The sequence below is a fragment of the Carcharodon carcharias genome, chromosome 5 (genome assembly GCF_017639515.1).
Source record: "Carcharodon carcharias isolate sCarCar2 chromosome 5, sCarCar2.pri, whole genome shotgun sequence".
In the NCBI taxonomy this organism is placed as follows: domain Eukaryota; kingdom Metazoa; phylum Chordata; class Chondrichthyes; order Lamniformes; family Lamnidae; genus Carcharodon; species Carcharodon carcharias.
In genome coordinates, this window is record NC_054471.1 from 138,972,621 (window position 1) to 138,998,666 (window position 26,046).

General features: G+C 42.6%; 1 protein-coding gene across 2 annotated transcripts in view; it reads left to right on the top strand.

The window, feature by feature from the left end:
- The window catches only part of dse (dermatan sulfate epimerase), a 111,024-nt gene extending 87,763 nt beyond the window's left edge, over nucleotides 1-23,261 (top strand). The window contains exons 1-4 of one of the 2 annotated variants that reach the window (XM_041187943.1): nucleotides 895-914; nucleotides 8,589-8,828; nucleotides 17,747-17,954; nucleotides 20,744-23,261. In XM_041187943.1, the coding sequence (XP_041043877.1) occupies nucleotides 8,648-8,828; nucleotides 17,747-17,954; nucleotides 20,744-22,496 (2,142 nt within the window). In that variant the 5' untranslated portion in view covers nucleotides 895-914; nucleotides 8,589-8,647 and the 3' untranslated portion in view covers nucleotides 22,497-23,261. Of the gene's footprint in view, nucleotides 1-894; nucleotides 915-8,588; nucleotides 8,829-17,746; nucleotides 17,955-20,743 lie in introns of those variants that run through there. The other variant, XM_041187942.1, reaches the window with a different exon arrangement.
- The last annotated feature ends 2,785 nt before the right edge of the window (nucleotides 23,262-26,046 follow it).

Here is a 26,046-nt window from a genome sequence, read left to right on the forward strand (position 1 = left end):
GTTGCAGTTTTGGAAAAAAAATATTCTTTGAATTGGTGTGGTTCTTCAGGGAACAGGTTTTCCACTACCCTTTATATGTGTCTCCTGATTTAGGGATACGTTTATTACTTGGTTTGATTCTTGCTGTTTTGCTGAAAAGAATATGCAAAATCTAGGACAAAATCATAGTCTAAAATTTGGAGCCAGGCTTTTCAGGAGGGAAATTAGGAAACACTTCCAAACACAAAGGGTGGTAGAGGTTTGGAGCTCTCTTCTGCAAACAACAATTGATGATAGATCAATTGTAAAATAGAAAACTGAGATTTTTGTTATCCAAAGGTATTAAGGGATTTCGGGGCAAAGGCAAGTATAATGGAAGCTAGGTCTCAGATCAGCCATGATCTCACTGAACGACTGAACAGGCTCGAGGGGCTAAATGGTTTACACCTGTTCCAATGGGGCCACTCATCGCTTTGTCCAATGGGTGAAGAGTGCACAGTGCCTGCTGTATAAATTGGTACCTGAAAATTGCATTGCTGTCTTATCTGTGTCACTTACCTTAGTGGGGTTCTACCTGAAAGAGGTAGATGCCTGGGCAACCCATGCAAACCCCTCCCCCTCCAACAGAACTGTGAAGTTGAGAGTAGCAACAATTCACAATTTTTTTTTTACCATGAATTTGAGGCAACTCCTTTCCCATTCCACCAGGCGGAAAGCCTGATAATCGGGTCCAGGGAGTTGAAGGAAGGGACAGAGGCACAATCAGTAAGCTCCAGCAAAAAGCAGAGTTCAGGAAAATAGTTAAGCTGATCAAAGTGACCCACTAATGCTTATTATCTTTTATAATTGCATGGAGACAAGTTAAACCAATTGAGTGAAGTGAATCTAATCAAAATTGCAACTTGACAATTCTTAACCTGGCCTCATCTAACCAGGTGTTTATGCAGTGCACTTTTCAAAAGATTGAAAATGTGGAAACACGTGAAATTATATAAATATCTTGTTGCGATCACAAGGGGGTGCTATTGTTACACTTGGATTACACTATCATAAAGTTGGGTATTGGGAAGTTTGAAATTACTTGGCATGTGCCACATGGGGAGCAGGATTGACTGATACCTGAAACAAATAATCTGTTACAGAGGTTGGCTGGCTTTATTGAGGGGGCATGGGGAGAGTTGGAGGAGGAAGAAAATAAGCTCAACAGTTTCATTAAATTTTTGGCACATGGTATTTTCATTTCATGTATCTTCTCAGTGTTTGGCAAATAATTTTTAGCAAAAAATATTTTGGCAAACAATTATCAATCAATCATTCTGTAACAATCTATTATAAAATGCATTCATTCCAAAAATAACAAAGTTTTATTATCAAGATTAGATTCTTGGGTAGCCATTGTTTAATTTACAGCTACCAGAGTTTCTATATAATATAATTTCAAAAAGTTAATTAATTAAATGAAAACATTTGAGATGTTTCAACATAGAGGGCTCTGTACAAAGGAAAGCAAAGTTTTACATTGAGTTACATCAAATATTTTGAGCATTACACAGTCTAGTTCCACCTCCATAATTCTCCCTGCCTCGGTTCATCTGCTACTGAAACCCATATCCATGTCCTTGTTAACTCTAGACTTGACTATTCTAGTATATTCATGGCCCTCTTCTACATTCCATCCCATGTAAGCTCGAGATCATTCAAAACTCTGCTGCCGGTGTCCTAACTCGCACTTAGACCTGTGCACCCATCACCCCTGTGTTCATTGACCTACATTGACTTCCGATTAAACAATCCCTCTATTTTAAAATTCTCATCCTTGTTTTCAAATCCCTCTGTGGATGTGCCCCTCCCTATCTCTATAGCTCCTATACCTCCAGGTCCACAAACCTCCAAGATATCTGCACTTCTCCAATTTGGCCCACTTGCGCATCAAAGACATTTAAGTTCTGGAACCTCTCACTAAACCTCGTCACCTCTCTACCTCTCTTTTCCCCTTTAATATGCTATTTAAAACTACCTCTTTGACCAAGCTTTTGATTATCTGTCTTAATATCGCCTTATGTGACTGGGTGCCACATTTTGTTTGATTATACTCCTGTTGGAGCAGTTTAGAATGTTTTACTGAGTTAAAGGCATTTTATATATATATATATATATATATATATATATTTACGTATAAGTGCAAAGTGATCATGTTGTTGAGTGTCCAGCACAGAATTAGGTCAGTTAGACCAACTGACCTATGTTCAATGGTGCCAGCAATGATCCCTGTGGAACACCTCTTCTCGCTTTTAGGTATTCTGAGTAGCTAACTTTAACCCCTACTTTCTGCTTTCTGTTTTGTAGCCAGCTTGCTATTCATTCTGCTTTTTGTCCCCTGACTCTACATGGTCTGCTTTTAGTCTTTAATCCACTGCATGGTACCTTATCAAAGACCTTTTCAAAATATATAAACAAATATATTACATCTATAACTTCATTCCCCTTGTCTACTCTTTACTGAATTATTTGAAGAAGTAACAGAAAGTTGGTCAAGCATGGCATTGCATAAGACTATAAGATGTAGGAGCAGAAGTAGGCCATTCGGCCCATTTGACCCTGCTCTGCCATTCAGTGAGACCATGGCCCATCTGATAATCCTCAACTTCACTTTCCTGCCTTTTCCCCATAACCCTTGATTCTCTTACTCATTAAAAATCTGTCTATCTCAGCCTTAAATATACTTAACAACCCAGCCTCTACAGCCCTCTGCGGTAAAGAATTCCACAGATTCACTACCCTCTGAGAGAAGAAATTCCTCCTCATCTCTGTCCCCTTACTCTGAGATTTTGATCTGGTCCTAGACTCTCCTACAAGGGGAAACAACCTCGAAGCACCTACCCTGCCAAGCCCTCTAAGAATCTTATGGGAGAATTTTCTCCCCATCTATTTGGGAGTGTGGGCGGACCAATTAAGGCCTGCCCAGCATGACGCACACCCGGAAGTGCTCAGCAGTACCTGTGCAGGCAGGGGGAGGAAGGAGAGTTGGGGCTGCCTCAGTGAGATTAAACTCAGTCATATGGATGTGAAAAATAAAAAAAATAAAATTATTCAGACATGTCCCCTCATGTGTTATTGTCACATGAGCTGTGACATGTTCATGAATTTTTATAAAACATTTTATTGAATGAATAAATCCTTCATGAAATCTCATCCCGCCCGTGGATGAGGTTCCATGAAAAATACGAAGGCCGCCTGGGCTCTTTGTCTACCTGCCAACATTAAGATAGGCAGCCCTGACAAGTACTTAAATTAGTTGATAAAAGGCCTTAACAGGCCTTTGACAGTTAAGAAGGCTGCAGCCGACTCCGGTGCACACCCACCAAACTGATAATTGGAATGACGCTTGGTGACGTCGGGATGCACGCCTGATGTCACTACATGTCATTTTATGCATCGGCGTGCGGGATCCACCCCTGCACACTGAACAGAACATTCTGCCCTATTTGTTTCAATTAGGTCACCTTTCTTAAACTTCTAAACTCCAGTGAACACAGACCCAATCTACTCAAACTCTGCTCATAAGAAGATCCCTCCATACCCGGGATCATCCTAGTGAACCTTCACTGGACTGCCCCAATGTCAGTATATCTTTTCTTAGATAAGGGGACCAAAATTGTTCACAGTATTCTAGGTGCGGCCTAACTAGTGACATGTATAGTTTTAGCAAGACTTCTCTATTTTTATGCTCCGTTCCCTTTGAAATAAAGGCCAACATTCCACTTGCCTTCCCTATTACCTGCTGAACTTGTATGTTAGCTTTTTGTGATTCATGCACGAGGACTCCCAAATCCCTCTGTGCTGCATTTTTCTGCAGTCTTTGTCCATTTAAATAATATTCAGCTCCTCTATTCTACCTGCCAAAGTGCATAACCTCACATCTTCCCACATTATGTTCCATCTGCCCTTTGCACACTCACTTAACCTGTCTATATCCCTCAATAGACTCTTTGTGTCATCCTCACCATTTGCCTTCCCACCTATTTTTGTGTCACCCACAATCTTGGCAATAGTAGCTTCCCTAATCAAAGTCATTAATATATATTGTAAATAATTGTGGCCCCAGCATTGACCCCTGTGGCACTCTACTAGTTACAGGTTGCCATCCTGAAAATGCCCTCCTTATCCCAACTCTCCGTCTTCTATTAGTTAGACAATCCTCGATCCATGCTAATATACTACCCCCAATACCATTGGCTCTTATCTTATTAAGTAGCCTTATGTGTGGTACCTTATTGAACGCCTTTTGGAAATTCAAATATATTACATCCACTGGTTCCCCTTTATCTATCCTGCTTATTACCTCCAAAGAATTCTAATAAATTTGTCAGGCATGATTTCCCCTTCATGAAGCCATGCTGGCTCTGCTTGATTATATTATGCATTTCTAAATGCTCTGCTACTACATCCTATGTAATAGACTCTAACATTTTCCCAATGATAGATGTTATGCTAACTGGCCTATCGTTAACTGTTTTTGTCTCCCTTTTTGAATAAGGGTGTTACATTGGCAGTTTTCCAATCTTCTGGGACTTTTCAAGAATCTACAGATTCTTGGAAGATTACTACCAATGCATCCACTATCTGTGTAGCTACTTTCGTTAATATCCTAGGAAGCAACCCATTAGGTCCAGGGGACTTATTGGCCTTTAGCTCCATTAATTTCCCTAGTACTATTTCTCTTGTGATTGTTATTGTGTTTATTTCCTCTCCCTCCTTTTGCCCTTTGATTATTTGGTAATTTTGGAAAACTATTAGTGTCTTCTACCGTTAAGACTAATGCAAAGTATTTATTCAACTCTGCCATTTTCTGGTTCCCCTTTATTATTTCCCAAGCCTCATTCTCTAAGGGGCCTATGTTTGCTTTGGCCCCTTCTTCCTTTTTATATATTTAAAGAAGCTCTTACTGTCTGTTTTTATATTACTTGCCAGTTTACCTCCAAAGTGTATTTTCGCCCTCTTTATTATTTGTTTGGTCATCTTTTATTGGTTTTTAAAACTTTCCCAATCTCCTGGCTTACCATTAATCTTTGCCACATTGTATGTTTATTTGTTTTTTTTGAAATTATTCTTAACTTCCTTGGTTAGCCATGGTTGGTTTATCCACTTCCTAGAATCCTTCTTCCTCACAGGGATATATCTTTGTTGTGAGTCATGAATTATTTTCTTAAATGTCTGCCATTGTTCATCAACTGCCCTTTCTGCTAAACTGCTTTCCTGGTCCACTCCAGCAAACTCTGCCCTCATTCCTTTGTAATCACCCTTATTTATGTTTAGCACAGTTGTTTCTGACCCAAGTTTCTCACTCTCAAACTGAATGCAAAATTCAACCATGTAATGGTCACTGTTTCCTAGGGGTTCTTATACTCTGAGATCATTTATTAAACTTGCCTCATTACACATTACCAGATCCAAAATCTGATCCCTGGTTGGATGCACAACATATTGTTTTAGGACAAAAACAGAATTACCTGGAAAAACTCAGCAGGTCTGGCAGCATCGGCGGAGAAGAAAAGAGTTGACGTTTCGAGTCCTCATGACCCTTCGACAGAACTTGAGTTTGAGTCCAGGAAAGAGCTGAAATATAAGCTGGTTTAAGGTGTGTGTGGGGGGGGCGGAGAGATAGAGAGACAGAGAGGTGGAGGGGGTTGGTGTGGTTGTAGCGACAAACAAGCAGTGATAGAAGCAGATCATCAAAAGATGTCAACAACAATAGTACAATAGAACACATAGGTGTTCTATGTGTTCTATTGTACTATTGTTGTTGACATCTTTTGATGATCTGCTTCTATCACTGCTTGTTTGTCGCTACAACCACACCAACCCCCTCCACCTCTCTGTCTCTCTATCTCTCCGCCCCCCACACACACACCTTAAACCAGCTTATATTTCAGCTCTTTCCTGGACTCGAACTCAAGTTCTGTCGAAGGGTCATGAGGACTCGAAACGTCAACTCTTTTCTTCTCCGCCGATGCTGCCAGACCTGCTGAGTTTTTCCAGGCAATTCTGTTTTTGTTTTGGATTTCCAGCATCCGCAGTTTTTTTGTTTTTATTTTTGTTTTTATATTGTTTTAGGAAACTGTCTCGAATACACTCTATGATTTCTTGCTTGTGGCTACCTCTGCCAATTTAATTTTCCTAATCTACTTGAAGATTAAAGTAACCCATAATTATTGTGTTGCCTTTTTTACATGGCCTCATTTTCTCCTGTTTGATTCTCTGTCCTACACTATCAGGGGGTATATAGACTACTCCCACCAGTGTCTTCTTCCCCTTGTTATTTCTCATCTCCACCCATATGGATTCCACATTTTCCGATCCAAGCTCATTTCTTGTTATCGGACTTATTCCATTTCATACTAACAAAGCTACCCCACCACCCTTTCTTTCCTGCCTGCCCTTTTGAAAAGTCACATAGCCCTGAATATTTAGTTCCCAGCTTTGATTTCCTTGGAATCACGTCTCTGTAATGGCCATAAGATCATTCCCATTAACCTCTATTTGTGCTGTTAATTCATTTATTTTGTTCCAATTACTTTGTACATTTAAGTAAAGAGCCAATAATTTTGCCTGTTTACCATTTCTTCCCCCTTTGACCCTATTTTCTGCTTTTTTTAAAGTTTATACATTCTGTCTCTTGTCACACTCTGGGTATCATTACCTAAATAGATGCCCTGCAATGCTGCCATATCCTTTTGCTTTGTAAGCGTATGTATCCCCTCTCCAGAAGCCTCCCCCCCATTTATTTAGTTTAAAGCCCTCTCTACAGTCCTAGTTTTTCGATTTGCCAGGACATTGGTCCCAGCACAGTTCACGTTGGATCAGCTCCCTTCTACCCCAGCACTGGTGCCAGTGCCTCATGAACTTAATTCCATTTCTCCCACTAAAATCTTTGAGCCACGCATTTAACTCCTTGACTTTATTTACCCTATGTCAGTTTGCCAGTGGCTCAGGTAGTAATCCTGAGATTATTACCTTGGAGCTTCTGCTTTTTAATTTTGTTCCTAACTGTTCAAATTCTTTCAGCAGAACCTCCTTTCTAGTCCTTTCAATGCCATTTGTACCAACATGGACAACGATAACTGGATCCCTCCCCTCCCACTCCAGGTTCCTCTCCAGCCCTGAGGCGATGTCCTTAATCCTGGCACCAGGCAAGGCAACACAGTCTTCAGGACACACGCTCACAGCTGCAGTGAACAGTATCTATCTTCCTAATTATACTACCCCCTACCACTGCTATGTTCCTATTTCCTTCCCTACTTGAATGGCTCCCTGTACTTCAGTGCTGTGGTCAGTTCGCTCATCCTCCCTCCAGCCCTCACTCTTGCCTACACAGCTTGCAAGAACCTCATAACTATTGGACAGTTGCAGGGGCTGAGTTTCCTCAAATGCTACCCCCTGGGTCCCCATACCTGCTTCACCTGCAGCCACACCCTCCTGTTCCAGATCACAGACCAAATTCGAATTATCTAACCTGTTGGGTGTGACCGCCTCCTGGAGCAAAGTGCCCACCCTGATGTAGTGCAATGCCCACAGCTCGGACTCCAGCTCTTCAACTAGGATCCCAAGTTCCTCGAGCTGCAAACACTTACTACAGATGTGTTCACCCTGGATCACCTTGGTGTCCAGCAGCTCCCATATGCTGCAGCAACAACACAACACCCTTCCTGCCATCGCTATCGTATTTTATTGAATTTATTAATTAATTACTCTAGTATCCCTGCACTTTACACTTAGAACCATAGAAAAGTTACAGCGCAGAAGGAGGCCATTTGGCTCATCTTGTCCATGCCAGCTGTAGAATCCTCCGCTTTTTACACTTTAATGTCATTTTTTTTACACTAGTATCTATCCTATGCTTAACAAGCTATTTTTAAGAAAAAAGAGAAAAAAGATAGAGACCTAAACACAAACTAAAGACCTTACTTTTACTTTAAAGCCTAGAAATATTCACCAATCCTACTTACCAATGAGCTGCTCTCTGTGCCTTTTTCTCTCTCGCGCTTTTTAATGGCCTCTCGCCTTTCTCTCTCCGCACTCTTTAATAGCCTCTCGTCTCTCTCTCTCTCCACGCTCTTTAATGGCCTCTTGTCTCTCTCTCTACTATTTAATGGCCTCTCATCTCTCTCCCTTTCTCTCTCTGCACTTTTTAATAGCCTCTCGTCTCTCTCTCCGCACTCATTAATGGTCTCTTGTCTCTCTCTCCGTGCTCTTTAATCCCCTTTTAATCCCTTTTAATTCCCTTTCGAAATCCATTCCGATAATTATGTTTTTGTTTCTGATGTTTTTCTGTTTCTTCTTCCAGTAAAGCTTCCACTATCTTTTCTACCACTGGTTTTAAGCTATATCATCCATAGTTCCCAGGCCTTGTTCCACTTTTCTTTTTAGACATAGTAACAACACTAGCCGTCTGTCAGCCCTCTGGACAATCTCCTTTTCTAAAAATGTTATTAAACAAACATCTGGCATTTGTTCAAAGGTACCATTTTGGGAAGGGTTGCTATTGTTGAATTTGTAAATTTATGTTATCAATTTTACTCAGATGCTGTCTTTCTCATTGTGATCCTCAGGTTATCTCCAAGAAGCTTACTTATGGACAAAACAAGTCCTTGCTATTCTGGAGAAGTCGATGGTCCTATTGAAGGATGTTAAGGATGGCTCCTTGTATGAAGGCGTGGCTTATGGCAGCTACACCACCAGATCACTATTCCAGTACATGTTTCTGGTACAAAAGCACTTCAATATCAGCCACTTTGATCACCCCTGGATCAAGCAGCATTTTGCTTTCTACTATAGGACTGTTCTCCCAGGTAGGATTTGGCATGATAGTTATTAGTGATCCCTAATGAAAACAGAAAATGCTGGAAAAACTCAGCAGGCCTGACAGCAAGTGTGGAGAGAGAAACAGAGTTAATGTTTCGAGTCTATGTGATCCTTCTTCAGAGTTATCCCCAACTGTTCTTTAAACACAAGGAACTTTATTCTAGATTGTATAGAACCTTAAGTTGGACCCAGGTGGCAAGGTGATACATAAAAAGGAGAGAACTCTATCCAAAAAAGTGAGCCGTGAATGTGTTGGGGGATTCATTTGGTGTTCATAATTCCCCTAATGGTAAACTCACAATCTCAGCTATGCTACTGAGAGGATACCTCACAGAACATGAGATGAAACAGCTCCCAGCAGCTGGATTTACAGTTGCATTAGGAAACAAAATGGTGATATGGTTGTAGAAAGGGGTGACTGTTCATGGTGTTCAGACAGAATTTTTTTTCTTTTAATCAGATCACTGCTTCTTTCGAATGTGTTCTCCATCCAACAGAAGAAGTCACTTGAGTCAGTGACATTTGCTGAAAGGAAGTTGTGGGGTTAAAAGTCGGGCAAAATACTGCAGTAAAACAAAATCCACTGTGTTATCGAAATGTGTACAAGCTTCTGCAAATCTTAATTAGATTCCTGCGAGAATTTTCTCCCCGGTGGGGTGGGGTGGGGGTGGGTTGGGGGGGTGCTGGGCGGGAGCAGGTGCGGGCAGGCGCTCAGCTGATCCCTGCCCGTGATCGGCTGCACGCCGCCATTTTATGTGTACGGGCCAATTAAGGCCTGCCCAGTGTGACGCCCACCCGGAAGCGCTCACCCCCTCTGTGTGGGCGGGAAGAGAGGGAGAGTCGGGGCCTGTGCTCTTTCACGCATGTGCGCGAAAAAGCGCAGAAATGCCTCAGGGAGATTAATTTCATTATGAGAAATGGAAAAACAGAATTTAAAAAATTACTCAGACATGTCCCCTCATGTGACAGTGTCACATGAGCTGGTACATGGTTATGTATTTCAATTAAAATTTTTATTTAATTTATAAAGCCTGCCCGTGGATGAGGTTTCATGAGAAATGCGAAGGCCGCCTGGGCTCTTCGCCTGCCTGCCAACCTTAAGGTTAGACGGGGAGCCCTGTTAATAGTTTCAATTCTTTTTTAACAGGCCTTTGACAGTTCGGCGGACGTGCACCGGAATCAACTGTGCGCCCGCCAAACTGTAGATTGGGATGACGCGTGGTGATGTTGGGACTCACGCCCGATGTCAGCGCACGTCATTTTATGTGTTGGTGAGTGGGGCCCGACCCCTGCATGCCGACCAGAAGATTCAGGCCCCGGTACCAACCTAACAACAACAGCAACAACTTGTCCCAATGCACTTCACAGGTTCATTACAAAACAGAATATGACCCCAAGCCATATGAGGTATTAGGTCAGTTGACTAAAAGCTTGGTCACCCAGAAAGATTTTTTTCAGGCAATTTAAAAATTTACCTTCATAATTCAATCTTGCTTCCAACTGTGCACAAGGACACATACTTAGCACCTGGACTTTGAGCTTTAGGGTTTTTGCTTGGCAAGGTTTTCTTTGCTTTATTTGAATTCTTAAATTAGTGGGAATAATTATTATTACAAATATTTATTACAAAATTTCAATTTGAAAAATGTGCCTTTTGATATAATCCTGTTTAGCCTGGCAAGTTCAAATTCAAAAATTCCCTATGCCATTGGGTAGCAAGTTTCCATGGAATCAACCAAAGGGTAAATTCCTTATTCCTACACAACAATTGGGGAAATTGTGGCCAAAGGGAGTGCAAGATAAATATGAGGCTATAATATAGTAGTCCTAATTTTTCAACCCATACCTGAGCTTGGCTCTCCCTAAGAGCATTGGGTGAAATTTACTCCTTTGCGTGTGGGGGTGAATTTTTTAAGAGAAGTCTTGCATTTGTATAGCAGCTTATCACATCTTTATGAAATATCCAAAAGCACTCATATTCAATTATTTGTTTTGATGTGCAGTCAATGTGTTATATATGTGAACATAACAGCCGTTTAACAAACAGTAATATCCCATAAACAGGATTGAGATAAGTGACCTGTTAATCTATTGTTGGTGGCATTGGCTGAGGAAGGATTGCTGGCCAGGATATTATCATCTCTTCTTGGAACATTGGCCTGAAATCTTTAACATTGACTTGAAACATTGATACAGAGCCTGATCGAAAGACCTCTGACATTGCAGCACTACATCAGTATTTGAACGTTCAGTTTACACATACAGTAGACTCTCATTTTCTTCATGTATGCTCTGCCTGAAGTCAGTTCCTTAGTTCATTGCCTGCTGATGCTTCATCCTGAGCTGTTTTCTTGGCAGCTACATAAAGTAGATATCAGGACTGAATTTACAGGCCCAGATTTTTGTTCCTGGGTCAGTTGTGCAGAGTTGGTTGATTTCCTGGCTCGGCAAACCCAACCTTTAAAAATAGTCACCTGCAAGTAGGATTTTCAGTCGGCGGGGTGGAGGGGTTGCAACAGGAGTCAGGTGGGTAACCCTGGAACAAACCCACAGGTTGCAGTGTACAGAGGTGGGTGGGCACAAGGCCAGCCTCTGTGCTACAGCATCGTGTTTAAATAAGTAAAAAATAATAATAAAACAAAAACATTCCCCAGACCTCAGGTCTCACCCCCTCACCCCTACACATTCTCTATGCCCAATCCATGCCAACCTATGCCAACCCATGCTCCCCACATACCCTTTATGGCTGCCACAACCCTATGCCAAACTATGCCAACTTATTTACCCTCTACCCACCCCGTGGCCCCCGACACCCCTGTGACAACTTAATGCCCCTCTACCCACCCCATACCTCTGCCAACTCATGCCAACCCATGAAACCCTCACTCTTTGCCCTTAGCCCCTCCATGCCAATTCACATAGTAGCCTTGGACGGTTCCTTGACAGCTTTGACTGTTCCTGTTCAGCATTGACAGATTTGACAGTTCCTGGATGGTTTTGACAGACTTAACAGATTCGACGCTTCCTTGATAACTTTGACAGCTTTTCAGCTGGACAGCTCCCAACATTTGATTGACATCTGGACATCTCCTGGGCAGTTCAACATTTCCTGGAAAGCTGGACAGTTCCTGGACAGCTGGAATTATCCTGGATAGTTGGATAGTTCCTAGACAGCTAGGCAGTTCCAATGATTTTGTGTGTAAAAAATGCATAATCATGCTCACTTCTAACAATCTGTAATTCACCCAAAGGGTGCCTGCTTCTCTCAAAGGTGCCCCAGAACCCTATCGAAAGGTGTAATTTATCTCTCCAAAGGGGTACCCTGGCTATTGATAAGAATCCACCAAGTTCAGACCTCCTCTTACCTGTTCTAATCTGCACATTTCGGATTCCACACTCATGTTCTTCCAAAATGCACATAGATTGGGCAAATCAAATCAGTAACAGTACCGAAGAGTGATGAATTTCGGGATGTTTTTCTGGATCAATACTTTGAGGAACCAACTAGAGAACAGGCCATCCTTGACTGGGTATTGTGTAATGAGAAAGGAATAATTGGCAATCTAGTTTTGCGAGGTCCCTTGGGGATGAGCGACCATAATATGATGGAATTCTTCATCGAGATGGAGAGTGATGTAGTTGATTCTGAGACTTGGGTCCTGAATCTTAATAAAGGAAACTACGGTTATATAAGGCGCGAGTTGGCTATGATGGATTGGGAAACATTACTTAAAGAGATGACAATGGATAGGAAATAGCAAACATTCAATGAGCGCATGGGTGAATTGCAACAATTGTTCATTCCTGTCTGGCACAAAAGTAAAACAGGAAAGGTGGCCAAACCATGCTTACAAGGGAAATTAGAGACAGTATTAGATGCAAGGAAGAGGTTAACAAATTGGTCAGGAAAACCAACAGTCCTGAGAATTGGGAGCAGTTTAGAAATCAGCAAAGGAGGGCCAAGGGATTGATTAAGAAGGGGAAAATAGAGTACGAGAGTAAGCTTGCAGAAAACATAAAAACTGACTGTAAAAGTTTCTACAGGTATGTGAAGAGAAAAAGATTGATGAAGACAAATATAGGTCCCTTACAGTCAGAAACAGGGGTATTTATAATGGGGTACAAAGAAACGGCTGACCAACCAAATACATACTTTGGTTCTGTCTTCACAAAAGAGGACATTAACAACATACCAGAAATGTTGGGGAACACAGGGTTTAGTGAGAATGAGCAACTGAAAGAAATCAGTATTAGTAGGGAAATGGTGTTGGGGAAATTGATAGGATTGAAGGCCAATAAATTTCTGGGGCCTGATAATCTACATCCCAGAGTATTTAAGGAAGTGGCCCTAGAAATAGTGGATGCATTGGTGGTCATCTTCCGAGATTCTGTAGACTCTGGAACAGTTCCTACAGATTGGAGGGTAGCTAATGTAACCCCACTATTTAAAAAGGGAGGCAAGGAGAAAACAGAGAATTATAGACCAATCAGCCTGACGTCAGTAGTGGGGAAAATTCTAGAGTCCATTACAAAAGATTTAATAGCTGAGCACATGGAAAACGGTGGCAGACTCAGACAGAGTCAGCATGGATTTATGAAAGGGAAATCATGCTTGACAAATTACTGGAATTTTTCGAGGATGTAACTGGTAGAGTTGATGAGGGGGAACCAGTGGATGTGGTTTATTTGGACTTTCAGAAGGCTTTTGACAAAGTCCCACATAAGAGATTGGCGTGTAAAATTAAAGTGCATGGGATTGGGGTAGTGTATTGAGATGAATAGAAAACTAGTTGGCAGATGGGAAACAAAGAGTAGGAATAAACAGGTCTTTTTCCGAATGGCAGGCAGTGACTAGTGGGGTACTGCAGGGATCGGTATTGGGACCCCAGTTATTCACAATATATATTAATGATTTAGATGAGGGAATTAAATGTAATATCTTCAAATTTGCAGATGACACAAAGCTGGGTGGGAGGGTGAGCTGTGAGGAGGATGCAGAGATGCTTCAGTGTGATTTGGATAAACTGAGTGAGTGGGCAAATGCATGGCAGATGCAGTATAATGTGGATAAATGTGAGGTTATCCATTTTGGTAGCAAAAACAGGAAGGCAGATTATTATCTGAATGGCTATAAATTGAGAGAGGGGATTGTGCAACGAGACCTGGATGTCCTTGTACACCAGTCACTGAAGGTAAGCATGCAGGTGCAGCAGGCGGTAAAGAAGGCAAATGGTATGTTGGCCTTCATAGCCAGAGGATTCAAGTACAGGAACAGGGATGTCTTGCTGCAATTGTATAGGGCCTTGGTGAGATTACACCTGGAATATTGTGTGCAGTTTTGGTCTCCTTATTTGAGGAAGGATTTACTTGCGAAAGAGGGAGTACAGCAAAGGTTTATCCGACTGATTCCTGGGATGGCAGGACTGACATATGAGGAGAGATTGAGTCAATTAGGATTATATTTTCTGGAGTTCAAAAGAATGAGGGGGGATCTCATAGAAACCTATAAAATCCTAACAGGACTAGACAAGGTAGATGCAGGAAGGATGTTCCCGATGGTGGGGGAGTCCAGAACCAGGGGTCACAGTCTGAGGATATGGGGTAGACCACTTAAGACTGAGATGAGGAGAAATTTCTTCACCCAGAGAGTGGTGAGCCTGTGGAATTTGTTACCACAGAAAGTAGTTGAGACAAAAACATTGTATGCTTTCAAGAAGGAGTTGGATATAGCTGTTGGGGCAAAAGGGATCAAAGGGTATGGGGAGAAAGTGGGAGCAGGCTTTTGAGTTGGATGATCAGCCATGATCATAATGAATGGCGGAGCAGGCTCAAAGGCCTGAATAGCCTACTCCTGCTCCTAGTTTCTGTGGGCAGAATTTTCTGCCTGTCGGATGACCAGGCCCGACCCAAGCTCCGGCAGGCGGGGAGCCAAACCCCGCTGGAGAAGCGGGCCCCACCGCCATTTTAAGTGGGCGGGCCAATTAAGGCCACCCAGAATGACTTATGCCGGGAAGCGCTATGTGCTCCCTGTGTAGGTGGGGGGAGGGGAATTCCCCAAATGCGAGAGTGCGCTCTTTCTCGCATGCGCATGACAGAGCACATATCTCCCTGAGGCTAAGGGCTGCCTCAGGGAGATCGCTGACAGCTGTATAAACTATAAAAATAAAAAAATAATAAAATCCTTAACATGTCTCCCTCACGTGACAATGTCACTCGAGATGGGACATATTAATAAATTTCACTGAAACTTTAATGAACTTTTTTAAACCCTACATGAAACCTTATCCCACCGGTGGATGAGGTTTCATGTTTTTTTTCAGAAGCCCGCCATTGACAGGTCAGCGGGCGGACAGCTGATTTTGCTGCGCCCCCACCTTCCTGAAAATTTAAATGGGATGACGACGGCAAAATCCAGCCCCAATGTTTTGTTTCTATGTAAAATCCCATTTCAGTGGAAGCAGCTACCTCTGCGAATCTTGCATCCGCGAATCCCGGCCCAACTCCAGTCCCACCCCCGTGAATGGCAGGTTCGGGGGCGGGCCCTAGAAAATTTGGCCACTTCCGGGATTTTCACCATGGTGGAGAGACTCTCCGTCGTGGCAGAAATCCGGACCTCATTTTCCCAGTAGGAATCTCAATAGCTGGGTTTGGATATATTTCTCATGCTTTTCCATCAATAAAGGGTATAAAATTCTGGAGAGCCCCTGTCATGGTTATCAGACCTGCTCTGAGTTTGAGGGAATGTGATTTTATAAGATTTACCCTACGTTGTGACTGGTATCAATCTACCCTCATGACACTGGTTTACTTTTTGCATTTATAAGAAAAAGACTCAATGGGCAGAATTTTTAGGTTGGGAGCGATTGGCAGGCCTGGGGTCAGCAGGGGAATGGACCGCTGACCGCAATTTCATGCTGGCCGGCCAATTAACAGCCAGCCAGTGTTGAACATGCTGAGAAGCTCAGCGCTGCCAGGGTGGGGGCAGGCGCTGACGTTAAAGCAGGCATGGGCCAGCACTGACAGAAAGCTCATTGAAGGCAGAGAGTTGCCTCAGGGAGCTGAGGTCTGGAAAAATCAAAACTAAAGCTTTGAAAAGCAGGATAAAAATGTCCAAGCATCCCAATCAGGCAAAGTATACATGATGAAAATGCTGTCCACCGATTTTCATTTTTATTTTATTTCATCACAGGAACCTCATTCCGCCCTTGGATGAGGTTTCATGAAAAATGTAAAGGCCGCGTGGCCGATTCGCCCGTCTGCAAACCGTAAAATTAAAGACAATTGCGGCATTAATGACCTGAGTTGGCCTCTTAATTGTTGGCAGGTGTGCATCCAGCCTTTGCGCGTGCCCGCCAACTGAAATATCCCACAAATGCGGGATGACGTTATCTCGCGCGATTTCATGCCAGATTGGCTCGGGTGTGTGCCTGCCCGATCAGCGTAATATTCTGCCCAATGGCAATTCCATAACAATCTAAGCAACTTTTATATGTTTCTTTATATAGAAACATAGGGGAGGATTTTCCTCATATCAGGCGGGCTCGGCGGGGGCAGGTGGGAAGTTGACCGTCACCTGTGATCGGGGCCGGATCATGATTTCATGCTGGTGGGCCAATTAAGGCCTGCTTGTCATGAAATGTGAGCTGCAGCGCTTGGCACTGCCTGTGCAGGCGGGGGAAGGAGGCCAAGTGCGAACTTTGGGCGTGTACGCAAGTGCACGCTTGAAAATCTCCTTGAGGCACAGAGCTGCGTCAGGGAGATGAACATTTTTCAAAATAAAAAATAAAGATCTCTAAAATGTTATACAAAATGTCCCCTCATGTGACTCTGTCTTTATATGGAAACATGGAGTCCTTAATAGCACTCTGTCACATGAGCAGGGACATGGTATTAATTAAATTTTAAAAATTTTATTTTATTTTTATTTGCTGTCAGAAAACTCATCCCACCTGTGGCGAGATTTCCTAAAAAACGCAAATGTCACTTGGCCTTTTCGCCTGCCCGTCAACCGTAAGGTAGGATGGGCAGCAAAAAAAATTTTTTAATTGTCTTTTTAATGGCCTTAATAGGCCTTTTAATTGTTGGCGGGCGTGCTGCGGACTCCAGCGTGTGCCTACCAACTGAAATATTGCGCGATGACACCGGGACACTCGCCCGATGTCATCGCGCGTCATTTTACACTCGGTTGGGTCGGGCACATGCCCGCCTGCCGAGCTGAAAATTCTCCCCATGTTAACATAGTAATATAATCCTCATGTAAATAGCCCATTATGGTATTTTTTATTTGTTCATAGGATGTGGGCACCACTGGCCAGGCCAGCATTTATTGCCCATCCCTAATTGCCTTTGGTCAGAGGGCATATAAGAGTCAACCACATTGCTCTGGAGTCACATGTGGGTCAGGTAAGGACGGCAGATTTACTTCCCAAATGGAACCAGATGGGCTTTCATGATAATCGACGAAAGTTTCATGGTCATCATCAGTCATTTAATTCCAGATTTTTATTAAGTTCAAATTTCACCATCTGCCTTGATGGGATTCAAACCCAGGTCCCCAGAATGTTACCCTGTGCTTCTGGAATACTGATCCAGTGATAATATCACTTTGCCACCCCTTATATGTGAAGCTAAACAAATGTCAAAACATTTTGTGCCTGTGCATGAATAAGCAGGAGAAAAAGCTGGAAATTCCTGAAATATCAAAATTGACATAAAATTAATGTGAACATCTAGTGGCACGAATAGCTTGTGTGATATTGACATGCCTTATCAGTTATACCTCGTTTTATTGGTCCTACTTTCCGAATAACCTCTGGGAAAGCAGTATTCAATTTACTTTTGCTTTACTTTTACTTCGTTCTGTGGTTTCTCTTTGGCACTGAATTTTGATTTTGACATCTTCCAGGTTTCCAAAGGACCGTGGCCATTGCTGATTCAAACTACAACTGGTTCTATGGGCCGGAAAGTCAATTGGTGTTTCTGGATACCTACGTACTGCGCAATGGCAGTGGCAACTGGTTAGCAGAGCAGGTTAGAAAGAATCGAATACAGGAAGGGCCGGGCACACCAGCCAAAGGACAGAGGTGGTGTACACTCCATACTGAATTTCTATGGTAAGATGACAACAAATTGAGTGAATGAAATAACCTGGAGTAAAATTAAGTGGCGAGTGTTGATTTGAGCTCTCTCTAGGTATACAGCAGGTACCAGGAACTCCTCATTGGCAGCATGGTAATATTCACTATAAAATGAGTGTGCTGCTACCATCCTCTTTACCACATCACAGGCACAAATTGTGCCCTATGGAATGGTGCCTCCTGCAAAAGTGTGGGGTTTCAGCAACAGCTAACTGCTTCCCTCTGCCTCCAGAACCCACTTATATTGGGAATCAAGCCTATTTATCTGAGCACAGGTTGACTGTCATCCAAAGTTAGCATATTTCCTCATCCACCATATAATTTGCACTGCTTTATGTATGATGGAAGGAACAACATAGGTAACTACCAGAATGTCAACTACCTTGACGTTTGAGACACCAGATCCAGTGTTGTACATCAAGTTTGCTAATCACTTTATCCAGGTCTTCACGTGAGGGGCTGAGGTGAAGACATGTGGCCGTTGTTGAAGCCCACTTCCTCTCCGGGGACTTTTGTAACGGGTTGGTGTCGGCCAGTGCCCTCACTCCCAGGTATCATTTTTTCTTTTGGCTGCAATTCCACCTCTTACCTTGACCCTGAACCTTGCACACAGACATGAGAAAGTCTTCTGAGACATGAAACAAAGAGGATAATAAGTACATTATTTTTAGAAAGATTTCTACCAAGGAATGGTTGTGCAGCAGGTCAAACAAAGGAGAATTTTTATTTTATAAAATATCTTCAGACAAGTTAAAGCAATACTTGCCTTTAAGTTCCTTTGGTTTATATAAAGTGTAATTTTACAAATTACCCACCGCTAACATGGAACTTTGCCCATCAGGAATTCATGTCAGAAATTTGAGGCTTGTCTGGTTGCCAATTTTAACTGACAGATAGTTCTACAAGGCCTACTGATATTATAAACATTAATATTAATAGCATCTATTAATAGTAAATGCAACAGTCAAAATTTAACTCAGTTTGGAACTATTTAGGTTTATGCAGAATATTATTGTGCTGTACATATTAAAAAGAGATTACTTCAGAAATAAAGCTTTCATAGCAATATTAGAGTGATACAACCAATTTTTGTGTTTCACAATATCTTAAAAATGGCTTGCTTGAGATTGCAAGATATTCTGACTGTCTATATTTGAGGGCTAAGTCTGCATATTTCTGAAAGCTACCTAATTTTGCACATTTGCTACCTAATTATGCAAATTGTTAGATACCAGTGAAATTGGTTTTTCAACATCTGTGCAATGATTTTCAGTTTTTGGTTTTCCCAGTGTAGTGGATTCTAGCATGTTCCCAGGGCAGATTTTTAAAAATTCATTCACAGGACATAGGCTTCACCGGCTGGGCTAGCATTTATTGCCCTTGAATAAGAATAAGAAATCCCCCTTTTAAGACAGAGTTGAGGTGAATTCTTTTTCTCTCAGGAGGTTGTTAATCCATGGAATTCTCTTCCATAGAAAGCAGTGGAGGCTGGGTCATTGAATTTATTCATGGCTGAGTTAGATAGATTTTTGATAGACAAGGAAGTCAAGAGTATGAGGGGCAGACGGAAACGTGGAGTTGACCCACAACCAGATCAGCCATGATCTTATTGAATGGTGGAGCAAGCTTGAAGGGCGGAATGGCCTACTCCAGCTCGTAAGTCCCATGTTCTTATGTTTCCACAGCTGCAGTAGCTGAAGGCTTTATTTTAGTTAAATTTATTCAATCTTAAAGTGTTTCATTGCAACATCTCAATGTCCAAGTACAAAAACTAAATAAAATGCATCTGTACGTACAGATGTGACAGTATCTTGATCCTCCTTGTCATGTGACCACTGCAGTTAAAAATGATGACTTCAGGAGGAATAGTCTTGTTAATTATTTCAGAGTTTTTTTTAAAATTCCTATTCAACAGAAAAAAGATGGCCCTTTATTGTGGAGCAGACATTGAAACATTAAAAAAAAATCAGTGTTGACCACAGCTTCAGCTCCTGTCATATATCTGTTTCAAATTGTGATATTTGTACATTTCAGCTATTTCACTCCTTTGGTTACTACGATAGCTGCAGAGGTTCTATGTGAAATATGTTTGGGAAGTCTCAACCCTATTTTTATTGGACATGGGATCATGATGCAGAATGATCTCTATCATGTCACTGGTTGACAATCTCTTTCCAAATTCACAGGATAATGGGTGCACTACACGACATAGACTGGGATCAGTTTAAGGTGGTTTCTCACTGCCACCTTCTCAAGTATATTTAGGGATGGGTAACAAATGCTGCCCTTGCCAGCAATGCTCACATCACGCAAACAAATAAAAAGAAGTGGAAATGCCATATTGGTACAATCAGTGGTGGTATTCTTTGGTTGGGGCTGAGGCATGTTTTTGGCTGTAGTGGATGCAATTTTACTTTGAGTCTAGACTGTGTTACAGACGTGATGATGATGCTATTGGGTTGCAGAAGTGTGAATAGCATCCTCACCTGCCTGAGCACAAAATCTGTGTAAGGGAAACAGAAAAATGTTGTTAGGAAAAGATGATATAAATATTAATGAAGTAGATGATTAATGACCTGATGATTATTGATCTATTCTGATTAAATTGCCAAAAATGAGAAATTGAAAGCTATGCTTTGTTGTACCTAACTGAGATTTAAAGGCATTTTTAAAATTCAGTTATTTTTGAGCCCATATTCTTGTAATATGATCTCCCTATTTCCTGCTGTCAAAATAGCTTTAGCCTTTCTTTTATTTGTTATCAGGTACGATGGCTCCTTGACTCCAGTCCCGCCTCTGGATTATGGGTTCCCAAAATTACATTATTTTGAAGACTGGGGCGTTGTAACTTATGGAGGGGCTTTACCAGCGGAACTTAACCGACCCTTCCTGTCCTTCAAATCAGGTAAACTGGGAGGACGTGCAATCTATGACATAGTTCATCAGAAGAAATATTCACAATGGATTAATGGGTGGAAGAATTTCAATGCTGGCCATGAACATCCTGATCAGAACTCTTTCACATTCGCACCGAATGGTATGCCTTTCATCACAGAGGCTTTGTATGGCCCAAAATACACCTTTCTCAACAATGCTTTAATGTTCTCTCCAGCCACAGCAGACACTTGTTTCAGCCCTTGGGAAGGGCAGGTGACAGAAGCATGCAACTCAAAGTGGTTGAAATATAAGCATGGGATTTCAGGGGATTGCCATGGCCAGGTCATTGCAGCTTTGGAGCAGAATGGAGTGATCTTTATCAGAGGAGAGGCAGTGGGAGCTTACAGCCCTAGCTTGAAACTAAAGAGTTCCCAAAGGAACCTCCTCCTTCTGCAACCCCAGCTTTTACTCCTCGTGGATCAAATCCACTTGCAAGAAGACAGCCCACTTGAAAAAATGAGTGCATTTTTCCACAACACCGATGTGGCCTTTGAGGAAATCTCTGAAGATGGAGTGAATGGAGCATTTATTAGACAAAAGGATGGCCAGTATACAATGTTCTGGATGGATGATAAAGGCAATAGTGAAAAGGCTGGACTGGCATTCAAGACTTACCCCCGTGGATACCCATACAATGGAACACATTATGTGAATGTCACAACCACGCTGAGGTACCCAGTCACCAGAACAGCCTATATCTTCTTTGGACCTTCTGTGGAGATTCAAAGCTTTAGCATTCGAGGAGATTTGGATCGAGTAGACGTATATCTAGCAACAAATGAAAAAACATATACAGTTTACCTCTTAACTGGGGAAACTGCTGTGAAACCACTGTTTGCTATGGTACTAGCTGACCGCCAGAAAATCGTGTTTGACAGAGCTTCTGCAATCAGGGATGCTTCAGTGCAGGAGGTGGAAGATTACATGAATGTTGTTGAGGAAAATCTTCAACATGCAAAACCAGTGTTTCAGCAGCTAGAAAAGCAGATCTTGGCCCGAGTCCTGAACACTGATAACTTCCGAAAGACTGCCGAGCGTCTTCTAAAACTGTCGGACAAAAAGAAGACTGAGGAAGCTGTTGAAAAGTTATTTTCTGTCTCGTTTGGACAAAGCAAGGCCAAAAAACTGAGAAAAGGAAAAGGTGATGGTGATAAATTTTCCAACAACCTTCCAGATATTTTTGCACAAATTGAAATGAATGAGAAAAGGGAGCGGAAGAAGTTACTGCAGAAAATGCAAGAAGACACTTCTGATGAGAGAAATGACGATGTGAAGGAGACTTTTGACTTTGTGGACTTTTCCGATGTGAAACCAGAAAAAGGCACAAACAAAAATGTAAAAAATGGTTCTGTGAAACCAGGAGCCACTGTTCGAAGTACTGCACAATCCCTTTCGGCTTCCTACACAAGAGTTTTCTTAATTTTAAATATTGCAACCTTCTTTTTCCTCTTAGCTTTACAGCTAATACGGTTTCAGAAAGCTCCAAGCTTGTATGCCCAAAGATTCCTCTATGCAGTGCTTCTACTGGATAGCTTTGTACTGCTTTGCTTGTACTCCTCTTGTTCTCAAGCACAGTGCTAGACCAAGGAAGCCATCTTGTGAAAGACTAAATAGATATGCAGTAATATTAACTAAACTGAGTGCTTAAGGCAAGTACAAAGTTTGCAGATACATTTTAACAGATTTTTACGAGAAGATACTTAACAGGAAAGCCAAAGATTTGATGAATCATTATTAACAATGCAGATAAGTGGAAAAATCATTATCTCCACACTCCTATTATCTGCCACCCTGATTATGTACCAAAATTTTCCCAGGGCAAGGCCTCGTGTAACATTGCCTCATTGCACAGTTTCTTGTGTTATTTGTATTTCAAACCCTTTTCTTGTTGAATAAAACTACATAATGTTTATTTTGTTATTGTATTGTACTCACCTTCATTCCCATTCCAAGGGTATTGCAGTGTAACTCCAGAAATTTGTGAAGTTTTGATAATCTACCAATCTTCATTATCCCCCAGGTGACTTCCCTTCATTGGGTTGGATCAAGGCGTTCCACTGAACTAAAATGTAATAAATTATTAGAACAAGCCCATTGCTTTTAAATTTTTCAGTTTGGATTGTCACTATATCTTCCTCATGTATAATGTGTGTGTAAACGGTGTCAGGTGGACCTGTACCTTCTCATTATCTTTGGAAGTTCTGTATAGTTTTATCGTGATTCCTGTGATCACTGGTGAGATCTCACTGAACAGCAATGACTGTGCACACAATGTGTCTACTAACTACAGCTGGATTGTTCAGTTTGTCATTCTTTCCATGATCAATCATTAAAGCACAAATGTTATTATGCATTCCTTAAACTTTTTTAAAAAATAGCTGATTGAGATCTTTCTCTTTAAAGAATTCAAGTTATGGTTTATTGTTCTTAATGAGTGGGATATAGGTCAATTGAGAAAATTATTCCTGGATGTTGCTTCACTGTTCTTATTCCTCAAATACACTGCTTTGCATTTCTCTGCATTGTTACCTGTCTCCCATTTTGCAACTTCTTGCAATCTTCTGCGTTCCTCCTTAGTTTGCCATGCCCCTTAAATTGCATTTATCAGGAAACATCAAAATCCTTCTCGTGTGTCAATGTGTAAGCCATTTAAATTAATGTAAAGGAGGTGAATAGCAGAGATCCATGGAGCACATAGAAATACAAGCATCACCACATCCCACCCCATCCAAACAATACCCATGGATTCCTAGCCACATCTACAGGGGGAATTCCATTTCATCAATCCAATGTGCCTTCATTACCATAGCAAGCCTCTTGCGAAACCTGATTAACTATCTTCTGAAAGTTCATTTATACCACATCCAGGCTTGGACTGACAACTGGCAAGTAACATTTGTGCCACTTAAGTGCCAAGCAATGAATATCTTCAACAAGAGAGAATCTAACTATCACCCCTTGACATTCAATGGCATTACCATCGCTGAATCCCCCATTATCAGCATCCTGAGGATTACCATTGACCAGGAGCTGAACTGGACCAGCCATATAAATACTGTTGCTACAAGAGCAGGTCAGAGGCCAGGAATCCTGTAGTGAGTAACTCGCCTCCTGACTCCCCAAAGCCTGTCCACCACCTACAAGTCAGGAGTGTGATGGAATACTCTCCACTTGCCTGGATGAGTGCAGCTCCAACAACACTCGAGAAGCTGGACACCATCCAGGACAAAGCAGTCCACTTGATTGGCACCACATCCACAAACATTCAATCCCTCCACCACCGACGCACAGTGGGTGGAATCATCCGGTCCCATTGGTGGCGGGTGTCATGGCTGGCGTAAGAGGATAACATGGTGAGAAGGCCAAAAATCAGTTTCATGCTGTCGTGAAACCAGTTTGCAATCATCCACTCCACCCGTCAATGGTGGGCAGGGTTTCCTAATCTCCTAATCTCAATACTTTCACAAATCGTTATAAGCCCTGCCCGCCGGAATCATTCCCCCACGTCAAATTTACCACACGTGTCAGCGTGACTTCAGAACAACGCGCTTCACAACTGCCTTTAAAAGGCATGCGCCTGGTGAGCTGAACTTTGAGGGGAACTTGGAGGTACATGCATACAAACTTGCATTGCGCTCACAAGCATCATCTGAAGGACATCGAGAAAGGGGTGCCACATATTTGGGATGGGGGGGTGCTCAGGAAAACCACTTTTTCCTGGCTGGTTTTCAGTGCGGTGCTGGAGCAAGGACTCCAGTGCAGGCGAGGCCGGAGGGGTGGGTGGAGGGATGCAAAGCAGCACAGACTGAAGGAAGTACACAAGCACATGCTTGGGTAGGGGTGGTTGGGGAAGTTTGGGGGGAGGTGGTTGGTGGTGGGTGAGGGAAGCGGCCATGCACTTGGAAAAGCTTGTCAAAAGTGAGCATCCTTCCACAGATGAGATTGTTCAGCTGCAGCTCCATTGACCTGCTTGGAGTTGGGCCTCTGAAGCTTTTCTGCCCACTCAAGCAACGCAAAAGCATGAAAGTACCACCGAATACTCCAGAACTTTTCACCCCTCAGGCGCAGACTGAAAATTAATGTGCGTTTTAGGGGCAGCAGAACAATTGACCGACTGGGTAAGTTGTAGAATTTCCTTGCGAATGGCTCAGAGCCCCTTGCTATGTCTTTATTAAGGTTTGGACCAGTATCCATCATGGATCAAGTTAACAGTACAGTTGCAAGTGAATGCCTATGCCTGAGCTGAGAGCACAGCATGCAGTCCAGTGGCCGAAGCTGCCACCAATCGGTCAAATGGAGTAGGGTTTTGGACAGCCATGAAGCGCACTATACACTGGCCATCATGTGGTGGCCAGCACTCTCCCGCATGTGTGAAGGGGCCTTCAGGCTTAACCAAGAGGGGACCTTAGGGCACTTATGCTAACCTACACATCTCTCTCTTTAATCCTGCAGGAGGAGAACATCAGGATCATGGAGCCTGGTGATTTAGTGGTATGCCCATGGCTTACAGAGACCAGACATGTAGAAGAAGAGTGCAGCTGAGGGGCCTGGCTCAGCAAAGAGTAAAGCTCCCTCAAGATGAAGGTGCAGCAAGGCCTGCTGCACATGCAGCTGAGGATCCACAGAGAGCTGTCGCTTGTAAGGCACCTCATTAGACCCAGGGTCTATAGACGACACCTGGCATTCCTGCAGACGACTGAGAACCAGTGTCATTGAAGACTGCACATGTCTAGGGAACTAGTTGTCACATATGCCACCAGTTGTAAGATTTGGCGCCACGGGGGCATGGAGGGCATCCACTACCATTGGCCATAAAAGTGACTGCGGTGCTCAATTTGTACAGCAGTGGCTCCTTCCAGGGCTCCACAGGTGACCCATGTGGGATCTTGCAAGCGTCCACACACAAGGTGTACCCAGGAGCTCACTGACGCCATCCTCGTGAAGGCACAGAACTTTGCGCATTTCGACCGGGATCAGGAAAGCCAAGGAGCAACAATGCTGGGACTTGTGCAGATCTCAGGTTTCCCACAGGTGCAGGGTGCCACTAACTGACTCACCTGGCATTTAGATCTCCGTGGCAACAAGCAGTCAACTATGTAAACCACAAGGACTTCCACTGTCTGAGTGCTCA